This window comes from Triturus cristatus, chromosome 8, assembly GCF_964204655.1.
Source record: "Triturus cristatus chromosome 8, aTriCri1.1, whole genome shotgun sequence".
NCBI lineage: Eukaryota > Metazoa > Chordata > Amphibia > Caudata > Salamandridae > Triturus > Triturus cristatus.
This window is the reverse complement of record NC_140591.1, coordinates 1,327,438,461-1,327,461,893: the sequence shown is the minus strand read 5'-3', so window position 1 is coordinate 1,327,461,893 and position 23,433 is coordinate 1,327,438,461. Positions and strand designations below refer to the sequence as shown.

Below are 23,433 nucleotides of genomic sequence, written 5' to 3'. Positions count from 1 at the left end.
ATAACAAAACATTACACCAACAGCTACAGATTAGAGTTATACTACAAATATATGTTAGCATATGCCTGAAATTAAGGAAATCTCATCCTGTTATTTAATTCCCCATGTTGTCCATCTACTCAGACCACATGGAGAGTCTCTCACAAGAAGCACAATTTTCAGTATTTTCTGCTTTATAATATATATATATATATATATATATATATACACACACACACACACACACACACACACACACACACACACACACAGGAAACGCATTGTCTGGATTTATCTGTACTAATAAGTAAAGACTTGAAAACTGGCAGCCTTATTTATAATGTCTGTGGCCCTCTACTGTCCACATTAAGAGTTGTGAAGCAGCATGCATTAATGTGCACCAGAAGCTCATGACAAATGTCCAGGGGCTGTATTGCACTATGTGGCGCATTTTCCTTGCTTATGCCGGGGACGTCTTTCAAAAGGTGCGCCCTGTGAAAACACGAAGAATGCGTCGCATTATATTGAATGTGCTGCCCCCAAGGCAGCAGCGAATTCGTGCTGCCATGGGGGCAGTACATTCAAGTGAAATACGGAGCAGCTTTGAAGCAGCTGCTCCGTGTTTCACTGTGTCAGATGGCAATCCACTTGCAATTTTAAGGGGGATAAGAGCACCCCCTTGCAGGTGGGTGCAGTGAGCGACTGCACCCTCCTGCAAGGGTATGCCTGGGTTGGTCCATTGGACCCCTTTTCCCATTCCACAGGGCTGCTATCAGAGGATGGTGCACCTCTTGACCGCTTGTTTGCCTCTGCACCCACATCCATGATATGGTGTGGGTGCAAAGGGATTCCCTAATTTGCATGGGGCCACGCCTCCATGCATATTGGGCAACACCCTCTGGAGATAGAGATAATGCTATATGTGCACCAGTGTTATCTGTATTACAGAAAGGCCTGCACAAGCGTCTGTGGCCCTTTGTGTAATACCAAGCGGACCACATACCTGTTGCGCACCCGGGCCACTTTCCATAATACGGCCCCTGGTGGTCTAGCTAACTGCAACAAAATACTATGAATCAAAAAGAGCCTTTATTTAATTCCGCTAGTTTTACAATGGGGTTTTTTGTCAAGCACTGTAAATACCCTTGCAGTAGCTTCAGGGCATTTTGGATGAGGGGGATCTTATAAGAGGGGAATGTTAATCCTGGAGTTTGAAGTAACAAACAACCAGTTGAAGCACACAGAGTAGGCTTAGCAACCACATTGGAGACCTGGTATTAAATACATATAGAATGAAGCCACTAAAAATTTACTCATTTTGAATAGCATGGTGTGGTCTCAAATCGACACAAAAGCAGGCACAATGTAAAGCCAGAAATCTGAACATGGACAGGCTACCCTACGAAAGGAATATGCTACTTACCAGTATGCATCTGTTCTTGGCATGTAGAGCTGCAGAGTTGTACACTTAACACTTAGCATAGATCGCCATCTGGTGTTGGGCCCGGATGTTTGCAGTTTGTTTTTCTTCTTGGACAGTCTTTGGAATTCACGAGTGACTCCTCCTTCGGTCCGTACTGCACATGGGCTTCGGCTCCATCCTCAGATTGTTTTTCGCCAACAGGGAAATGATGGAGCGTAGTAATAACAGTGAGAAACCCATGTGTGTTGTATCTAAATAAGATGTACTGGAACGGATACAGGTAGCCGGGGAGGCGGGTGGGCGTGTACAACTCTGCAGCTCTACATGCCAAGAACAGATGCATACTGGTAAGTAGCATATTCCGTTCGAGGCATATGAGCTGCAGATTGTACACTTAGCATAGATTATATAGCAGTACCCAACCTTAGCGGCGACCACCGGTATCCGTTGCAGTGGTTTGAAAAAGTGTCTTTAGTACAGCCTGGCCCACCCTAGCTTGCTGCTTGGAATGCACATCTACACAGTAATGTTTTGTGAAGGTGTGCGGTGTAGACCATGTGGCTGCTTTGCAGATGTCATCTAAGGGTATATTCCCTAGAAAAGCCATAGAAGCCCCTAACTTTCTTGTAGAGTGGGCTTTAGGCGGAACAGATAATGTTCTTTTTGCCTTTTGATAGCAAATTTGTATGCACTTTACAATCCACCTAGCTATCCCTGATTTAGAAATGGGGTTGCCTTTATGTGGTGGAGAGAAGGAAACAAACAATTGTTTAGTCTTCCTGAAGGGTTGCGTTCTTTGTATGTAGTATAGCAAAGCCCTTTTCACATCGAGTGTGTGTAGGGCCCTTTCTGCAACAGATTGAGGTTGCGAGAAGAAGACAGGTAATTCCACCGATTGATTGAGATGGAAGGGGGAAATGACCTTGGGCAGAAACTTCGGATTTGTGCGAAGTATGACCTTGCTGTGATGTATTTGTATGAAGGGTTCCTGTATAGTGAACGCTTGTATTTCACCAACCCTTCTAAGGGAAGTGATAGCTACGAGAAAAGCTGTTTTCCAGGTGAGAAACTGTAGCTCACATTTATGCATTGGTTCGAAGGGCGGACCCATTAGTCGTGTAAGAACTAAATTTAGATTCCATACAGGGGAAGGTGGTGCCCTGGGAGGAATTACTCGTTTAAGGCCTTCCATAAAGGCTTTAATAGCGGGCACTCTGAAGAGTGATAAATGCTGTCTGTTTTGTAGATAAGCAGCGATCGCTGCTAGGTGTAAGCGTATGGATGAATATGCCAGGTTACACCTGTGAAGATGGAGCAGATAGCATATAATGTGCTGTATGGATGCATCTAAAGGGTTGATTGTATTGTTACGGCAGTAAATTACAAATCTTTTCCACTTTGCGGCATAGCATGCTCTAGTGGTAGGACATCTGGCTTCCATGATGATGTTCATGCAATCAGGGGGAAGGTTAAGGTATCCGAATTCTAAGATTTCAGGAGCCAGATCGCCAGGTTGAGCTGAGCTGGGTCCGGGTGCCTGATTTCTCCATGGTTCTGGGTTAGGAGGCATGGGGATAGGTGCAGTTTTTGATGTGGTACCACTGACAGCTGTAGTAGCGTGGTGTACCACGGCTGCCTGGCCCACGTCGGAGCTACTAGAATGAGTGTGAGGGAGTGTTGTTGTAGCTTCCTTACCACTAATGGAATTAGTGGGAGAGGTGGAAAGGCGTATGCAAATCTGCCTGACCAGTTCATCCATATCGCATTGCCCTTGGACAATGGGTGTGGGTATCTCGCGGCGAAGCTTGGGCATTTTTTGTTTTCGTGGGTGGCGAAGAGGTCTATCTGAGGATACCCCCACTGTTGGAAGAATGGGTGAAGAACTTGTGGATGCGGTTCCCATTCGTGTAGTTGTTGCGTTTGTCTGCTGAGCAGATCTGCCATGGTGTTTTGTACGCCTGGAACGTGCTGTGCCACGAGAAAGCTGTTTTGGGGAATTGCCCATCTCCATATGCTCTGGGCTAAGCGGGAGAGCTGGGGAGAGTGTGCCCCCCCCCTGTTTTTGGATATAATACATTGCAGTCATGTTGTCTGTGCGAATGAGGACTGCTTTGCCCGAAATCTGTTTTTGGAAAGATTTTAGGGCTAGAAAGATCGCCAAGAGCTCCAGATGGTTGATGTGGAGCGATTTTTGCTGTGGCGTCCATAGACCTTGCATTGTGAGGTGTAGGAGGTGCGCTCCCCAGCCGGAGAGCGATGCGTCCGCTGTTAGAATCACCTGAGGAACCGGGTCCAGGAACGGCCGCCCTTTGGAAAGGTTTGTGGTGTTCCACCACTGCAGAGAGTGATGTGTGCGGCCGTCCACCAACACCAGATCCGTCAGCTGACCCTGGGCCTGGTTCCACTGTTGTGCTAGGCACTCTTGAAGTGGACGCATGTGGAGTCTTGCATGGGGCACTATGAAGATGCAAGACGCCATCATCCCTATGAGCTTCATAAACACTCTTGCTGGAAGAGAGTGTTGGGGAAGGAATGTTTTGCGTAAGGCTTGAATGCTTGTGATTCTGGCTGAGTTTGGATAGGCAATACCTTTGGAGGTGTCTATAGTGGCCCCGAGATATTGCTTTGTGTGAGATGGTATGAGGTGGGACTTTTGGTAGTTCACCGTGAAGCCTAGCTGGTGGAGCAGTTGGATGGTGCTGTTTGTATGTTGCACACATTGGTGGTAGGACGCGGCTTTTATCAGCCAGTCGTCTAAGTAAGGGAAGACGTGAATATGTTGACGTCTGAGGTATGCTGCTACTACCGCTAGGCATTTGGTAAACACCCGTGGTGCGGTGGTGACCCCGAAGGGGAGAACCGTGAATTGGTAATGTTGCCCGTCCACCATGAACCTGAGGTATTTCCTGTGAGAGGGGTGTATTGGAATGTGAAAGTATGCGTCTTTCAGATCCAAGGTTGTGAGAAAGTCTCACTGACAGAGGAGCGGGAGGACTTGTTGTAGGGTTGTAGGGTGACCATGTGGAAATGGTCTGAATGTATGTAGGCATTTAGAGGCCGGAGGTCCAGAATGGGCCTGAGGGTCCCGTCTTTCTTTGGTATTAAGAAATATAGGGAGTAGACCCCTAGATTTTGCTGATTGACGGGGACCTGCTCTATAGCGTGTTTTTGGAGGAGGGAGAGTACCTCCTGTTTGAGCAGTGTGGAATGTTCTTGAGACATTGGACGGTGCCTTGGTGGGATATTGGGTGGGGTAGATGTTAGCTCGAGACAGTACCCTGACCGAATGATTTGGGTCACCCATTTGTCCGATGTTATGGACTCCCATGCGTGGATAAAGTTTTGTAGTCTGCCCCGACCGGAGTGGGATGGTCTGGGGGGAGCGGAGGGAAGTCATTGTGTGGGCGGGGTGGCAGAACGGGTGGTGTTAGTTTTGCCCCTGCCCTTATTGTTGTTGCCTCTGTAACCACCCCTTTGGTTGCCCTTTGAAAAGGTATTTTGAGGAGGGGACTTGTAGGAGGTAGAGGCGCTATCGGTGGAGAAGCCTCTGCCTGTGCCACGAAAGGAGGAGCGTCGAAAGGAACGTTTAGAGGCTTGTGTTTGGAGTGCCCCCATAGACTTTGCTGTGTTTGTGTCCTTTTTCATCTTTTCCAACGCTTCGTCTACCTTTGGCCCAAAGAGAGTTTGTTGGTCAAAGGGGTGATTGAGTATGGACGCCTGGACTTCAGGCTTGAACCCTGAGATCCTGAGCCAGGCATGGCGACGAAGCAGGACACTGGTATTTATGGCTCTAGAAGCAGTGTCGGCTGCATCGAGGGCACACTTAATGGAGGTGTTTGTAATTAGTTTACCCTCCTGTATTAGTTCATGAGCCCTACGCTTGTGTTTCTCGGGAAGGTGCTGCATAAGTGCCTCAAGTTCGTCGTAGTGTGCTCTGTCATAGCGCGCAAGTAGCGCTTGTGTGTTTGCAATGCGCCACATGTTTGCAGCTTGAGAGGCGGTGCGTTTGCCAGACGCGTCTAGGAGTTTGGATTCCTTGTCTGGCGGTGGGGCTTCTCCTGAGGACTGGGAGTTAGCCCGCTTTCTCGCTGTAGAGACAACTAGGGAATCTAAGGGAGCAGGGCCCTTAATGTATGCAGGGTCTGTGGGTGCCGCCTTGTACTTTTTCTCTATTCTAGGGTTTAGTACCCTGGCCCTGACAGGGTCTTTGAACACCTCTGCGGCATGCTTGGTGACACCCTTAAGCATGGGTAAAATAGATGTGGATTTGTCCTGTATGTCAAATGTGTCCAGTAAGAAGTCGTCTTCCACTGGTTCACTGTGCATGTCCACCCCATGGTAGTGTGCTGCTCTCTGCACTAAATGATGAAACCCTAAGGAGTCCTCTGGAGGAGACGGCCTGGATGGGTATAGGTCGTCCTGAGGCATATCGGGTATATCAGGGTTATTGTAATCCTCCCATGGGTCTGGGGTCCCCGGTGGAGTGGGATCCATTGGGGCGTCCGCCGGGTAATTGTCCGGGTCCCCGTCGTCCGGATCTGGGGACGGGGTCGGAGAGTAATGAGGTAAAGGTGGCGGAGACCTGGGAGGGGGAGGGGGTGGAAGAGGGGGAGGGGGTGGAAGAGGTGGAGGAGGCAGGGGAGGAGGTAGTGGGGAGGGCACTCTGAGGGGAGGAGTAGCAGAGTCCTTCCGTTTGGGCGGTGGAGGAGGAGCCGGAGTATCAAGGCGTCTTTTCTTGATAATTAAAGTCAATAGCCCAGTCTTTGGATCTTTGGACAAAGTCTTTTGTAAAGGGTCTGGTGTAAACAGAGCCAATGGTGCCGAATCGTCCGTCGGCACCGATGATTTCGGAACCGAGGGCTTCGATGGTTTCTGTGCGCCATGCTTTTTTGGGGCCTCCGGTTTTTTCGGCGTCGAGGGAGTTTTCGGCGCCGGAGCGTCGGTGCCGACTGATTTGTGTTTGTGTTTGGTCGGCGCCGAGAGTCCAGGCTTCGGCACCGGTGGCTTCGGAGTCGAGCTGGATATTACTTTCTTCGGTGCCGGATGCTGTTTTTCGGCACCGGGCGTCGGCTGGCTAGATCCAGAGCTGCCGTGAGACTTTGGAGGCTTCGACACTGGGCCCGAAGGTGGGGTGATAGAAGCTTTGGTCTTGGTTTTGCCCAGGCCAGCAGGCGAGGGTGTAACCTGAGTCTCTTTGGTTTTGGGCGCGGGGGTGGGAGGGGGCACAGTACTCACGACCCGCTGCGCCGGTGTGATGTCCTCCACGTCGGAGTCGTCGGCCTCGGAAGCGCTGACGACGTCTTCCTCCTGCTCGGTGTGTATTTGCCCCGAAGCTTCGGCGCCGTCTCCGAAGATGTCCGGTGGAGCTGCAGACGATGAGTGCGCCATGGTGCGTCGAGCTCTTCGATCTCGGATGGTTTTCTTCGATCAAAAAGACTTACAGGCGGGGCAGTCTCTGGCCTCGTGTTCTGGAGAGAGGCAAAGATTACACACCTGATGGAGGTCGGTGTGGGGAAATTTAGACCCACATTTTGGGCACTTTTTGAACTGAGTCCTTTCCATCGGCCGGGACCGGAGTCGAGGAGGGCCCGAAGGCCGGTGCCGATGTACGGGATGGAGAAAGTGCCGCTTCGAGAGATGAAGATGATGATGAAGAAACTCGAAGAAACGAGGATTTTCCGTCGAGGCTGGAACCGTAGAAGTTCGAAGCCGGAGCACGAAGTATCACATCCGAGCCCGACGGCGGAAAAAAACAATCTGAGGTTGGAGCCGAAGCCCATGCGCAGTACGGACCGAAGGAGGAGTCACCGAACTCGTGACTTCCAAAGACTGTCCAAGAAGAAAAACAAACTGCAAACATCCGGGCCCAACACCAGATGGCGATCTATGCTAAGTGTTAAGTGTACAATCTGCAGCTCATATGCCTCGAACTAACCATTTACCAAATTTGCTCAAAATCATTTATTCAAACAAGACTTTGGCTAAATGTTCCCTTATCGGTCTGCCTCCTTAAATCTGGAGAGCCATAATTCCAACAGTATCTCAGAGAGCAAAAGTGGCATGAATTATTATTGATGGTGTCTGGAGGCTGTGGTATGTTAAATGACTACCTTGCTTAGCTTTTTCTCAGTGGCACAAGTCGCAACAGTATTATCTTCATGCTTTTCCCATCTCCATGCATTATGAAAACTTTCTTCTCTTTTCGACCCATAAAGGCATATTAGCTGGGGATAACTGCTATTATTTGGTCATGGCCTAACTACTGAACCGCTCTGTATTTGGGTCTTATCAAATATCATTTGGGTTTGATTGCAACTAAGAACCCAGTTGTAAGAATGTTATGTGGGAGGAGCCTAGCGCGCATCCAAGATGGTCGCGTGAGCACAGGGCTCCCCGGACCCTCGCTGCTCCTCGGAATTTATCCTGAATCTATCCTGATCCGGTTGATGGAATCTGGGAGACGAATGCTGGCTGAACACTAAACTCCTTTCGGAAATCAAATCGGACCTGGCAATCCGGAGTTATGGTGGTTTGAACTTTTGAGGCCCACCCTACGGCAGTGCCCGATGCGAGGGTGATCTGTGGAGCCGGGGCATAGTTGAACAACAACGGCAGCGGAGCGGTGCCAGTGGCCGTCACATCACTTTCGGTTTCACTTTTGGTCTTTGAGGGGCTGGACTGTGGACTTGCCTGGTGCGACTGGGCTTCCATTTTGCCTTCGCTTGATGCCGGTGGCTTCGTCTGCTGCCAGTGTGCTCATTGACGGTGGTCCCTTCGCTCCGCCATATTGCGGCCTGTGGTGCGACACACGTCTGCCTGGTCTGTGCCACCTCGACGCTTCCTCGGTGGTCCCCTTCGGCGATCGAGGTTCTCATGGGGGGCAGGGGAGACCCTGAGAGGCGTAAGACCAAGACATCCCTACGTGGGGGACCGGTCCAGATGAACAACATGGACCGCTACACTCAGGGTAAAGGATCCCCCGGGACAGCCAATGTCCCCCCGGATGACACCAGTGGTGGCCCGTCCGTTTCTCCGGATCTGTCCCTGCAGGACATCATGGGCGCCATTACGGGCATCAGAGAGACCATCGCTACACAGTACGAGGCCTTGGCCCGTAAAATCGACACGGTGGCCATTGACATTACCCTAATCCGGGCGGATCTCTCTAAGACCAACGAGAGGGTTCAATCGCTGGATGTGCGGACGTCCTCCCTTGGGACGGACGTGTCGGACCTGAAGGCCACTCTCGGCGATCTCAAGTCGGCCAATGATCTGATGGCCCGGCAGCTGGAAGACTTCGAGGGACGGGCCCGCCGCAATAACATCCGCGCCATAGGCGTTCCGGAGACCTCCGATAACCGCCCGGTTGATCTTCTGGTCGAGGAGCTCATCCTCGAACATCTTGCTCCCGCTGGCCTGAGTAAGTTTTTCGCTGTGGAGCGGGCCCATCGAGTCCCAGGTGGCCGGCCGCGACCGGGTGCCCCCCCGAGGCCTATCGTTGCGAGACTTTTCCACTACAGAGACCGAGACGCGATTCTGCAGGCCTCACGGGTTCATGGCCCGGTCCGACATGAGAACTCGTCCATTAACTTTTTCCCGGACTTCACCCAACTTGTCCAGAAACAGCGGATGGGCTTCCAGGGGGTGAAGCGGCATCTCCGGGACCTCGGTCTCAAGTACTCTATGCTTTATCCTGCAAGGCTCCGAGTGGAACATGAAGATCGGACTACCTTTTTTGACTCTCATGTGACTGTGAGTGACTGGCTGGATTCGCTGCCAGACCGGGGTGACCGGACTGGGCCCTCTGCCGGTACCGAGGGTGGTGGGTCTCCTTTGGAGTGACTTACAGTCCCGGACTCTGCCAGGTTGTACTGTTCGGCTGGGTTCTACTTCTTTTGTGCATTTTGTTTCACTATGTTGTGTGTGGGGAGCGGGCGGGGACGGGTCCCCTCCCTCCTCCGGGGTCTTTTCGTAGAATGGGGTTTGTAGGGCGACAGGCACACTGCAAGTTGGGGTGGTTTGAACCGCAGGGGTGCAGGGTGGGGGGTGTTGGAGTTGGGGGGGGGGGGGGTTGGTGGGTGGGTGGGGTTGTTTGCATTTGTGTTTTTTGTTTTTAAGGCGAAGTATTGGCTATGGTTCATCCTTGGGTGTTGAGCTCTTTGCTAGGGGGCCCTTGATCTACCGGATGGGATGGGGGGGGGGGGGGACGGGTTGAGACTGATGTCTTGGAACGTCAATGGATTGGGGGACCGTATCAAACGGGGTGTTGTGCTGCAATATCTGCGTCGTTTGACTCCTGATGTGGTGTTCTTACAGGAGACGCATCTGGTTGGCAACGTTTGTCGGGCTATGAACAGGGGGGGATATCGACTTGTGGCCCACTCTGGTTTCACCACTGGTTCGAGAGGGGTGGGCATTCTCTTGCGAGCTTCACTTCCGTTGGAGATCACCAGGGTGGTCCCAGACGATAGAGGGCGCTATGTGGCTCTGACTGGGAGGTGGGAGGGGCAGTCCCTTTCCTTGATCTCAGTCTATGTTCCCCCGGGCCTCCAGAACTCCACCTTCTCAGACTTGGGTCGTATGTTGCTTGGGCTTCCTGACAGTCTTCTGCTTATGGGTGGGGACTTTAATTCGGTTGTCTCGGGTGACCTGGACCGTCATCCGCCCAGGGCCCTCCCTGCTGCCCAGGCGTGGCTGGGCGGGCTCCTGGAGACCTTCGGTCTGGTGGACTGTTGGAGGTTAATGCATCCGGCACAGTGTCAGTACACCTTTCACTCTGGGGCCCATGGGAGTCTCTCCAGACTGGATTATTTCCTTATGCCCGCGGCCCAGGCTACTCGGATTCGAGAGGTCAAACACCTGGCCAGGGGTATTTCTGATCATTCCCCACTGTGGTTGCTTTTTGACACCGGGTCGCGGTCCGCGGGGCGGATCGCTCCTATTAACCCTTGGTACCTGCGAGACCCCAAGATCCGTGATAGCCTGATTAAGTCGATTGATCAATATTTTTCTGAGAATGAGGGGTCGGTATTGTCCTCGGTGTCCCTGTGGGAAGCTTTCAAAGCAGTGCTCCGCGGGCATGCCCTGTCCCAGATAGTGGAGGCCAAGAGGGTCAAGAGAGAGGCGGTTGTGACGCTGGAGACTGAAATATCGGGGCTGGAGGCAACCTTGGAGGCGGGTGTCACCCCGGATGGGCTGCATGCCCTCAGCCTGAAGCAGTTTGAATATAAGTCTCTCGTCACTGATGCTGCCAAGACTATATATAGGGAGCAGCAGGGCAGGTTGTATGACGCCGGAGACAAGGCGGGTAGGCTGATTGCCTGGTTGGATAAGAAGGAGAGAGTGAATCGTGTGGTCCCGGAGCTTCGGGTGTCGGATGGAGTGTGTGTGACTGAGCCTGGTGAGATTGTTGAGTGTTTTGCTGACCACCTCCGTGCAGTGTACTCCCCGGTGTCCGAGAGAGATGAGGACGACTCTCGTCTTCTGCTTCGGGATTTTGCCCTGCCCGGCTTATCCGTCGATGACCGCGAGCTGATGGATGCCCCTTTGTCTGTCGAAGAGATTGCTACTGCGATTCGCTCCCTCCGCTCGGGCAAGGCTATGGGCCCCAACGGCCTGCCGATTGAACTATATAAGTTGCGCCCGGATAAAATCGCGCCTTTCCTCCGTCATATGTTTCAGGAATCGCTCGAGAGGGGTTCCCTTCCTGACGACAAGCGTCTGGCTACTATAGTAGTGATTCCCAAGGAGGGTAAGCCACGTGACCGCTGTGCCTCCTATAGGCCTATTTCCCTGCTGAATGCCGAACCCAAAGGTCCTCGCTAATCGCTTGCTGAGCGTTATATGTGACTTGATACATCCGGATCAATGTGGCTTCATCCCACATCGTAATACCGCTCTTAACTTACGGCGTCTGCACGGCGTCCTTGCTAGGGCTGAGTACTTGGCTGAACCGGCCATATTGGTTTCCCTAGACGCCACGATGGCCTTTGATACCATTGAATGGCCATTTCTTTGGGCCGTCTTGGCGAAGTTTGGGTTTGGGGAGGGGTTCCTTGGCTGGGTGAAGCTCCTTTATGCTGGACCAATGGCTCAGGTGGTTGTCAATGGGCGGGTTTCTCGGCCTTTCGCTCTCGGGAGGGGAACTAGGCAGGGGTGCCCGTTGTCCCCACTGCTCTTTGCTCTCGCCCTGGAGCCGCTCGCTGCCTGGCTCCGTTGGGAGCCCTCGATTAGAGGGCTCCGGTGGGCCCCGGGCTTCGAGGATCGGGTTTCGTTGTACGCGGATGATATTCTCTTGTATCTCACCTCACCGCGGAAGTCGCTCAATGTTCTCTTTGATGTCCTTACTTCCTTCGGGAAAAACTCGGGTCTGATAATCAACTGGTCCAAATCTTGTGTGTATCCTATCTCTGGTGGTTCTCCTCACTTGCCGCCTCGGCTTCCGCTCCAAATATCTCAGTCCGGCTTTAAATACCTGGGGGTGTACGTTTCGTTGGATCCGGCGGTCCGCTATGAGCAGAATCTCCTGTCTCCACTTCGGCGTTTGAGGGCAGATACGGCTCGGTGGTGTAAGATGCCCTTGTCTCCGCTTGGTCGCGCGGCGCTGTTTAAAATGATGTCCCTTCCCAGATTCCTTTATGCACTCCAGAACTTCTTCGATGTCATTCCTGCGGCCTACTTTAGGGAGGTGGAGAGTTTGCAGAGGAGACTGGTTTGGGACGGGCGATCGCGTATCGCGTTGGCCAAGCTGACTCTTTCCTGGTATGACGGGGGCATCGCGCTTCCTGATATTAGACGGTACTATTGGGCCTCCCAGCTGTCTGCCATTAACCATGCTACGTACGCTCCTGGTTCGAACCCGGCATATGAGATGGATAAATTCCTGCTCCCCGGCGGTAACTATAACAGAGCGCTTTACTCGCGGTCTGCTGGTAGGGCCCTTACGGGCCCTACCAGGATTGCGGTCCGTGTATGGAAGGCGGCTAACGTGGCGATGGGCTGGAGTGAGCGTTTAACGTGCGCCACTCCTCTATTCGACTCAGACCGCATGGGAAACCTCTGGACAACGAAAGGCTTCGAGCGCTGGGATACAATCGGCATCGGCAGAGTGGGGGACCTGTGGGTTAAAGGTGCGGTTAAATCCTTCGCGGCGCTTCAGCGCGAGTATGAGCTTAGTGACAGAGAGTTCTTCCGTTATGCACAGGTTCGGCACGCCCTGCTTTCGGTCTTTGGGGAGGGGACCACGGTCCCTTCTTCTTCGCCTCTCGAGGACCGCATACTCGACGGTCACGTCCCCGACAGTACTATTTCCCTGATTTACAAAAAACTGATAAACAATCGGGCTGACCTCTTGGTGCGTCTTCGGGAGGCATGGACGGGAGATGGGGTGGAGCTGGACGATGAGGACTGGCAGACTGCACTGTCATCCCCTAAGGAGGTGGCCATCCCGGCCCGTCTCCGCCTGGTCCAGCTTAAGATTCTCCATCGTGTATATGTGACGGGCCCCCGCCTGGTCTCGATGGGGTTCTCAGACGACGGACTCTGTAAGCGTGGCTGCGGGCTCAGTGCTACTTTTCTCCATATCCTATGGGAATGCCGCGAGGTGGCGGAATACTGGCGCCGGGTGCATGATATTATGAGACGAGTCACCGGGGTCACTCTGCTGCCGGAGGTGCGTCGTTGTGTGCTGAATGTATGGGAGCCCAATGACTGCAATGCGGCTCAGGCTCGGTGGGCGGCCTTGGGGAACATGATTGCAAAGAGAGATATTGCGCAGCTTTGGGGTTCCCAGCGGCCTCCCACCGTGTCCGTTTGGATGGAAAACATGGACTGGTGCATGTTCAGGGAAAAAACGGTGTATGTGGCCCGTGGTAAACCGGGGGCTTGGGGTAAAATTTGGGGGCAGTGGAACGCGTATCGTGGGTCTATCTGTGCTCCCCCTTTGGTAGATACGTCCGGGGTTGCCTCGTCCCCCTGATCCTTGAGGGTTCCTTGTGCATCTCGTACTTCGGAGTACAGATTTGGTTCTCTCGTTGCCCCCCCCTCCCTCTCAGGTCTTCTTTTCTTGACCGCCCTCGGGCGGTTGGGTGTTGACTCCCCCGGCTGGTGTTCGCCGCCCTTCATAAGTCGTTTCGCCTTGTTTGTTGTATTTTTCTTTTTTTGTTGTTATTTATACTAAAAGTGTGTATTCTGATTTCCTTTATGTGCAGTCTGATTTACTGTGATAGTGCGGAGCCCCTGTGGGCTAGCCATTGTTTTCTGATATGCTGGAACACTTTGACTACTAGCGGCCGGCCCTGGTGGTTGTAGGCCCGTGTTTGTAACCCTTTTATGCACAATAAAATCTTAAAAAAAAAAAAAAAAAAAAAAAAGAATGTTATGTGAAACATAGAAATTTAGTCTAACTACGGCGCTCGTTAAATCTCTATACTAGCCAGCAATACGAACAGAGACACTTAATACAATGAGACATGCATTAGACATTGCAAGACAATTTTCTAAATTCAAAATTCACACTTTGCTCAGTGAAGGGAGACAATACTGATCAAGTCAAATTCTATGAGCCTCCGACCAGACCCTGCTAAAAGCCCCTCACTTTAAATGGCAGAGCAAATAGGAAACCGTTTTCCCTACTCTGGCTCCACCAGCTTGGAACATCTTTTTATTGAGCTACACGCCCAATCACCTTTTGGCAAGCATTTTGGATATTTGCCTTGAGTTATACTATAGGATTTATTTAAGTTTTCTTTCTATATTGCAATGTGGGTTTTTCCAAAGACACCAAGAAAGCTGTATGGGTCTAAGAGTGCTTGACAAAAATCAAACAAAGTATTATACAAAACAAATGTAAAATGAATGAAATATCTACAAGATATAAATGTTTCTCTAACTACTGACTTGATGTACAGAGCATAGAGTGAATAGCACACGAAGTAACAGCAACAATGGTAGAATGTGCAACAGTGACTGACTGAGTTAAAGCAGATGGGCACAAGAAGTCGAGAACAACTTCATTATCAGAGTTTATAAAACCATTAGACAACTGTCAACCAAACAAGTTACCCAAAACAAAAGTGCAGCTCTCGCATTTTAACACTGTACAATGATAGAATTGCATCATCAGCTTCAAAACAAATTAAATACCTTGCATCAAAAGTTAAATTTGGATCTGCAAACTGGTCCAGTAATGTCATTTCAATAACTTTTTTAGGAGCTTCATTCTGGATAAAATAAATGACTGCATGGTGTAGGCGGTAGTCTTGTTCTGGTGGAGGGTCTTCCTGTGCCAGACGCACTAGCCTTGCATATTCCAACTTAATTGCCTTGAAAAATAGGAAAGGGTATGACTAAGACAGAGAAACTTAATTTACATAATTAAGTACACACATTCTGCTTCTATTGATTTTGCCCTCTTAGATATCCAAGTATCATTAACATGAGTAATTTATATAATGTCAAACTAGTAACATGCGAAAATACACTGAAAGTACAGTCGATAATACTTCAGAATAGTTTAATCGTATGCAGAACCACTGCTGTGGTAACTGAAAGAAGATCTCCTCTAACATTTAGCTATATCATCCACAAAAACCTCGGGTTCACCTTTTTAATTTTTTGTTTTTTTAAACAAAATCTCTTTTGGATTCTTTGATCCAACCAGAAAAAGATTATCTGTTTGAAAAAGTAGCCTAAAGCCTGCATCTGGGTGGATAATTTTTATCTTGGATAACTTGGTTTCTTATGTCTTCTAGACCACATCTGACAGCAGTGTAATGGCTTGCTAAAAAGTTCACAAGTGCTAGGTATTGATTATGCTAATGTATGGGCCATGGTATGCAACCAGAAGGGGTTTCCATATTTGATAAATTTGAATCTGAAAAGCGATACTAAGCGTTTTAAAAGGTTTACCACTTAAAGCAACGAACAAGTAACATACCTTCAGTAATAGCCATTATAGTGGATACTCTATCCACTTGTAGATTTCTCACCTCTCAAATTGCCCTTCTGCACCAGCCTGGAAATGGAACAAATTCAACCGCTCTACTGTGACGGTAGGGTGTGCTCAACTCTGTCAATGCCGGAAACCACCCCAGACATGACCCCACCAGAGCTAGGAAAGCACCAACCTGGTACAAATTGATAATTTGTGCAGTGCATTAAAACTAAAGTAGGACCTTATTTATGCACCTAGGACCATTCCTCAGAATGGGATGGCAGTGGGATCAGTGAGGAATCAATACAGCAGCCTTTCCAGCCCACTCCACAGCCAAACCAATTACTGCACTAGTACAGGGGGTGCAGTTCCTTGCACATGTCCTATTGGCTTTAGAGCTAGGAGTCTGGAAGTTGTCCCTCAACGCATATTTCCATATACTGATCCTGCATTTGCCCAGGTCGCACCTTCATTTTGAGGATGGTTGCATTTCTCTGTCCTCCCGTTCAGGTTGACAACTGCACATTGGGTCTTCACCAAGTTGATGGTGGTTATTGCACACATTTTTGTAGGACAGGGTAATCACATTCCCATATCTTGATGGCTGCCTTCTGAAGGAGAGTTCACAGCAGCTGGTGTCGGACCATCTGAGTGTGTGTATATGTAAGGACCCCCTGCTACTAATAATATCAGTTGCCAGGGCAGGGCAAATACAATTGTTTAAAACAGTTCCCTAGGCAACTTTTATTCTATAAAGAATTCGAAACTGTAATTGCTATATGCAGGTAGAGAAGGCTCAGTGTACACAACATAATACATTATAAAAACGTTTTATTCATACAAAATAAAAAATAAAATGGAGCTTTGCCCTCTTCATTTGTACTCGTGAGCTTCCTCAACATTAGAAAGCACAGCATGTTGCAAACCTTTTCAAAGTAGGCCAACATGTTTCATTGCCTATGCTTCGTCGTGGCAATTTCGTCAGGGCGCGAGGTTAATGACCTCACTGGACATCTGACTTTGTGTGTGGAGTGACTGACAAACAAAACGAAAAATCATGATTAAAAAGGCCAACCAGGTACATCGTCCTTCAATGCACATGCTGTTGTATTAAATCCCAGCCTGGACCATGATCAATATAGAAATCTTTATTTATCAGGTGGGAGCCAAGGGCGCACGTACCAGTTTCCACCGTGCCAAAAGGGTGTATATTTAACGATGAACCCTTTATTATGAAGCACTTCCGCTGCTTTTAGTATACCTGTGGAAATCTATTTAATAGAAACGTAGCCATTCAGTATCACAGTAATGACTTTTAAAAAAAAAAAAAAAAGACTACATTGCACCTCTTCTCAGCATGTGGGCTAGTACTGTAGCACAGACCTATACTCTACAGAGTACTTGGGACACACTTAATCTGTGCTGCTACTCACTCTCAGATCAAGCCGCTTGTACCTGAAACCTGTCGTCATATATACTCATAAGCTTAAACTATCCATGTCTTGATCGCGTCAATCTCAACAATCGGGGCGATTTTGCTTCAACCCAAACCAAGCGCGACACTCAGCATGCGGGGACGGTTTCAAAACTCCAGCATAGCCGTCATACATATTAACGTACTCTAGTTTTAAACATACTCAGCGTTTCAATCCAAAACAAACGCGGGTTGCTCAAAAAGCTGTCGGACTGCTGCCCCAACTCACTAACAAAATCCCACGTCCTTACTCTTACCGCGCCCACACGCCTTACGAGCGTTGTCTCGTTCTGGCATGAGTGAGAAAGACGCCAGGAAAGTTAAAGTCCCCTACCAGGGGAGAGTCGTGTCATGTAACCTTTTGAGCCTTACAGGATTTATTTCTGACTACGGGCGCCATCTTAGAGTGTACAGCTATACTTAAAGCCACTCTGAAAAATACTCTTCATTTCCACACGCAATCATGTATAGCAGTGAATAAGTGAATAATTTATTTTATTAGTTCTCAAAGCTCTATAATACATCAGTGATTGTGAAGGATGTTGAAACATAATTCTAACAATCATTGTGCAGATATTTTGCATATTGTTCGAAAGCAAGCAGATTAGTGGCGATGCTTACTGGCAACGGACTTATATCCATAAGTCCAATGGAAAACCATTCATTAAACAACCATCACTGAGACCTCAGATAGCAATAACAATTCACTAGTTTATAGAGACAACAGTAATTGACATCCTTACATGCAACTCATTGTTTATTTATATTTATGTTGTTTATGTGGACGAACACCAACCAAGGATTTTTGCATAGAGGAAAAAGGCATTGAACAGCAGGAAAACTAATTTGACCTCCAACAAGTTGATGTGCAGAGACTTATTTGATCGGTCCCAGACGACAAAGACTGCAAGTACAGATGAGTGAATACCACCAGCACTCTGAGGACCAATTGGTCACCCAGTTCTCCAGACAGAGCAAGTGGAAGGCGTATCCCACCAAGACAATAGGGACTGTCCCCCCACTCAAGGCTCTCCTTGATCTATTCTCCTCTCAGCAGGTACCAGCTGTTTGCCAGATGGAGCTACAGGAAGTGCATATGGAGCTTTGCCAACACAGGCTGCCATGTGTCCCAGAAACCTCTGCTACCAGGATTTCCCACTCTTATTAGACGAAAAATAACTGCCTGCTATGCGGAGGATAGTTACCCTTCCTGCTGAAATCTGGAGTCCCTGCTATGAACCAAGTCCTTCTGAACCCCAAATTTAGGGTAGTTCAATGAAAAGCAATGTAACATTGTACAGTTTCTCATGATAGGGTTAAATGTAGATTACATGTCTTCGCTGCACTGAAATTTAACAGATGCCTAGTCATGGACAAAATTAAACCTTCTGTTGACATTAGAAGGTTGCTGCCGGAGCTAGCAACATAGTGAAGAAATGAGGGGTGGCACTGAGACTCAATGTCAGCATCAAGTACTGACAGTGGTATTCTCCTATTATGATTTAGTAATATTTCCTTTGCTCCTACATATTTTCCACCTGACAGAAATTAGTCATCCTGAAGGTCTACTTCGCACAAACTGAAGCATGGAACTCTCAAAAAACAAAGTAGATCGGACGTTCAATGTCAAGCCTTGGGAGCTTGGGGGAGTCCACATGCCACAAGAAGAACAACAAGCATTGGCATAGCCAATAGGTCTCGCCTTTGGGACCTTATAAGTGTTCTAAAATGTTACTTGTTGTATAATAGATCTGGGTGCAATGGCAGAAGCAGCAAAATAGTAGTCCAGCGGCTCACTATGCTAAGCACAGATTTGTAGCGTAGGTGTTTTATGCCACGGCCTAATTATATCCGCCACTCCCCTTGAGAGAGACCCCCCAGTTTTTCAACCAACTTAAAGCACTCGTTATACTATTATTGGTAAAAGGCAGGAGCCTAGCTTCTAACTCAGTGGGAGTGACGTCATAGGAAGTTTGCCCTTTTCACAGCCTGTGCCCCAGCCCTCCACGAACCTCCTCAGCCTACCTCGCTGTGCTGCTGCCGGGTGATGTGTGGGCACTAAGAGCTTTGCTGGAGGTGAGAGGGAGGTGACAGGGAGCTGCGGGTATCAGGAGTGCCAAAGGGTCTGTTTGCGTGCAGGACGGAGGGAGGTGGGAGGGCACTGCGGGAATCCTTGGGGGTGGGAGGGAGATGGGAGGGCAGTGCGGGCATCGCTGCGGTGTGAGGATCAGGCTTCTATCAGCCGCACAGGGCAGGGCTCCCAGGCCAGGAAGACACAGAGGCCCGCGCAGAATGCTGGCCTGGATCGGGATGAAACCATCCTGTGCCAGGCAGAGTCAGCGGGTTTAATTAGAGCGGGAGGGGCGGGAGCGCAGAGAAATCACATCTTAATGAGGCTTAATGAAGCCGTGTGCTGTGGGGGACAGCTGTCATCGGTGCTGCTTGCAGCCGGAGAGTGGGGCGCGGGGGGGAGCGAGGGTCAGCGGTCACGACCAACTAAACCTCCTCAGACCAAGGCCAAGCTAGGGAGGACAGCGCGAGCGTCAGGGCGAATCACAGGACGCCGAGATGAGAAACAGACACAACCAACAGCGTGCCGAAACACCGCGCTTCCTCCTTTGCTTGAAAGTCTTGGGAGCGAATGACGTTGAGAGCGAGTTCTCACAAGAGCGCGTAATTAAAACCGGATGATACAACAGCTGGCCCCTGCTCGTAACCGCAAGCCTTAGGCCGTGGGCGGACACATGCAGACGCCTTTGACCAATACTTTTTTTTCAGAAAGACACACGCATAGACCAATGAAAAGAAGAAAAAAAACATGCATGAACGTGTGGAAAGCCCAGAGTAATTCCAAGAAGTTGTTTACCTAGAGCAACGCATGCGCGCTGCGCTAGGCTCGACATAAAAATGGACTAGCAACACCATCTTTGTTCTGTAACTAATGCAAGAGGTAATCCATTCCAGTACCACCACAAACAGCTTCCCTCATGTTAAAGCAGGATATGATAGGCAGGGTACCAAATGCCACTATGAGATCTGATAGTAAGGAGAGATTCAGCAGAAAATGTATTATCAAAGTAACAAATTAATCTCTGGGGAGACCTTATTTTAAATAATGTATCAACCTCTGGTGGCCACATCTAAACCCCAAAAAATAAAAATGCAACACACAGGAGGCCAGGTAAGAACTACCAAAATGGGATACCATTAGCACTACTTGCTTTTTGAACACAGGTTTTTTTTTTTTTAAACAACATTATTTTAAATTAGTCACTTACTTGTTAGGAATCATAATCTGGTTAGAATTCAAACCAGATCAGAGTTGTGTACTTTCAAGTACTGCTGCCAAAAAATTCCTCTATCGGAAGACACGGCTTTCATTTGTGTTTTGCTGATCTGGCCATTAATATCCAGACTATAAATATCAGCACTACTACTGTACCCACACACGGTTAAATAGTCTCACGGAAAACAAATACCTCAGAGGGTGTTGAACTTGACTTCTCATTCACCATATTAGGGTCATTCTTTTACTACAACAGAGCTTGGTCATCTAAAAGAATGGACATGCGGCTGGATTGGCACAGAACAATAAAATTCAATACAATGTGCCTTAATCACGAAGCAGAAGATGATCAACACCCCTTTATCACATTAACCAAGCATTGGTAATACCAAGATCACTCAGTGCTTCCTCATTAATTGGCGATATTGGATTTTTTCTTTTTCACATTAATGATTGGGTGAATAGGTCAAAGGTGGATAAACAAAGGGGTTATTCAGTGCATGGATAATGAACAGGACCGTATTTTTTTTTAAGGCATTGATGTATGAATGAGTAAGTTAGTATAAGTACAAATTGGTGAATGAATGAATACGAGGGGTGAATGTTTTAAACAAGTGAGTGCAAAGTTTGATGAGTGGGTAAAATGATTTGCATTTTTACTTCATTACACGACCTGTGGCAGGCTGCAATTTTGGCAAACCTAAAAAGGATAAGACGTCTGTGGAGGATATTTAGCTATGAAAAGTTTCCTCCACACATTACTTGTATGTCATGAACCACTCGGCATAATCTGATATTAAGCGGACACAATTCGTTTTACAAAAATCAATAGAAGTGTTAAAGTCAACCATTTGGAGAGAACATATTCCACAGTTTCTTCCTACTTAAAAGCCATGAACATGCCCTTATAATGAACCGAATACACCCCACACGAGCAACAAGCAAAATGATTTGGAAAAAGAAAAATAGTTCCATAAATACAACAAAGATGAAACAGCAGCTGTACCTTAAAGAACCCTGCTTCAGGTCCACACCTGTCATACACATTCCTCGATTTACCTATAGCCATGATTACACCTTGCATACTCGGGGTCATCATGACCTGCCATGAAAATCAATAGTACACATGAAAATATTCATATATTTAACTATCTTGAAAAAATATACATGCACGCCAAAAGGTAAGCAGCTGCTGCATGCATGGGTGACTAGCCACCCAGGTAGTAATGCATCACCTGAAATGCTTTTTGCATTATTATTCTGCAACATCAACAATTGTCATCACAAACAAGACTTAAGGAAAGTTACTCTTAGGAAATCATGGCATGCCAACTTCACACTGCAAAATAACCTAGAGTTTTAATAAAAATAAAATATACATCTATTGGTAAATTAGTATTCCACAAATACTGGGTGATGTTAGCTCTCCAAGGTAGTGGGATGGGGCGAGGAGGTAATGTAGAACAATGTACAACATTTTAGTAACTGACATACGTGACAACAGGTAAATCAAGCAATGCATAGCAACTTTACGCATCCAGTAGGTTCTCCAAGAGCTTACTGCCTTGAATGTTCCCATTTTAACTACCAAAACAGAATACATTGTACAACAATGATTTCAGATGGAAAACAAAGAAAAATATAACATAAGTAGGCCAATTTACATAAAGTTTGCGTCCTTAACGTTGCTTAGCATGAAGAAATACATTTTGGCACATTTACTGATGGCACCCAATCTTTAGTATGTATTTACTGTCATCACAAGGCCAACCTGATGCTTCCTGTAAATAGTAAGTATTTTTCTACTTGGTGACACAATGTCTGCAGCAGCTGTAAAGCTTAAACTGTGCAATATTTATGGGCTGATAAATTAAAAAATCTGGCCTGTTTATGAACTATACATGTCACTAAAGATTACGTTTGACATTCATAGACATAAGAGTAATTTAAAATGGGTTGAGGAAGATACCTTCTGAAAAAACATGCTCATTCCACACTTGGGAAGAATTTGCCCCTACCACCAAGAAGGTATGAAGATGGGTAGTAAAAAGTGGATGAAACTATGAAAGAGTTCTTAGTAATCAATCACTCGCAAGTTAAATCAGCTATGTGAACTTGTATATTTAAACACTAATAGTTAAGGAGGGTATTAATTTTCAAGAGTCAAACTCTTGTATGAATTTCTGGCAACGCTATCTCTCAGTGAGATGTACTATATTGCTCAGTGCAAAGCGGCAACTGAGGGCATATGAACCAAATGCACTGGCCAATGTAGTGTTATTTAAGGAGTATTATGAAACAGTGAGCAATAACATTAAGTGTAAATTACTTACAACAAGCATTTGCAATGCAATCGGTCTTGCCTTTGGGTCCTTATATATATTTAGCTATGCAGCACATTAGCCTGGGTGCTTAAACATCTACTGTTCTTTAGCATGGAGGGAAAGTAAGCACCAAACTGCGTGACACGCCAGGTATGGGCCCACATGGAGAGAAATATTGCCTTTCAGGTGGAAATGGTATAGTCCAAAGCTCAGTTTTTAATATAAAACCAGGGCCATCGGTGGTCATATCACTGAAAATACAAGATCTGAAAAAAAATATTGTCTACGGATACTTGTGGAAGACCATTTCTATGGACTGGAATCTAGAGAATGCTAAAGTGATTCTGGTATTCTACTGACCTCTGCTGGTCGTTTTCTATCAAGAAAGTTAAATAGAGGCAGTTGCCAGAAAAATAAAAAAAGAAAGTCACTCAGCAGAAAGCAATTCTGGTATTTTGCTGACCTCTACTGGTCGTTTTCTATCAAGACAGTTAAATAGAGGCAGTTGACCAGAAAAAAAGTCCCCAAGCGGAAGCAGACAAGTCCTAGGGCTGATCTCCAGAGCCACAAAGTACATACACACATATGCTCGACCTAAAAATGGTCAGGCTAAATTACAAGAGAGGGTATGCTGGAGTCTGCATATGCTGCATCTTCAAAGCACATTCGCTTTTAAGTGAGAATGAATTTATATCTGCAGTCATGCACTACTACAGGGGTAAACCATGTCAAGATTGAATGCTATTTACAAAAACTACCAAATGGCCCAGCTGTGCCTCAATGGTACAGATGTTTTTAGACGACTGGATCTTACACCAGGCCCAGTGAGTTCCTGAGCCTCACATGAGGGTGTCCTGCCTGAGGAAGAAGTCAGAAGATGTAATATAGGTTTGGAATTTTAATATTTTTATGGTGCTCAATTAATATCTTCATTGTTAGCTAGATAGTCCGTTGTTGGCCGCACAGTTTCTCCTGTTTGCAAGCCATTCTAGGGGTTACCTAGTTATAAAATAC

General features: G+C 47.8%; 1 protein-coding gene across 3 annotated transcripts in view; it reads right to left on the bottom strand.

Annotated features, from left to right (window-relative positions):
* USP25 (ubiquitin specific peptidase 25) overlaps positions 1 to 23,433 on the bottom strand; it is a 439,609-nt gene that overhangs the window by 98,131 nt on the left and 318,045 nt on the right. For 2 of the 3 annotated variants that reach the window (XM_085623052.1, XM_085623053.1), the window contains one exon: positions 14,546 to 14,724. In XM_085623052.1, the coding sequence (XP_085479178.1) occupies positions 14,546 to 14,724 (179 nt within the window). Of the gene's footprint in view, positions 1 to 14,545; positions 14,725 to 21,101; positions 21,198 to 23,433 lie in introns of all 3 variants that reach the window. The other variant, XM_085623051.1, reaches the window with a different exon arrangement.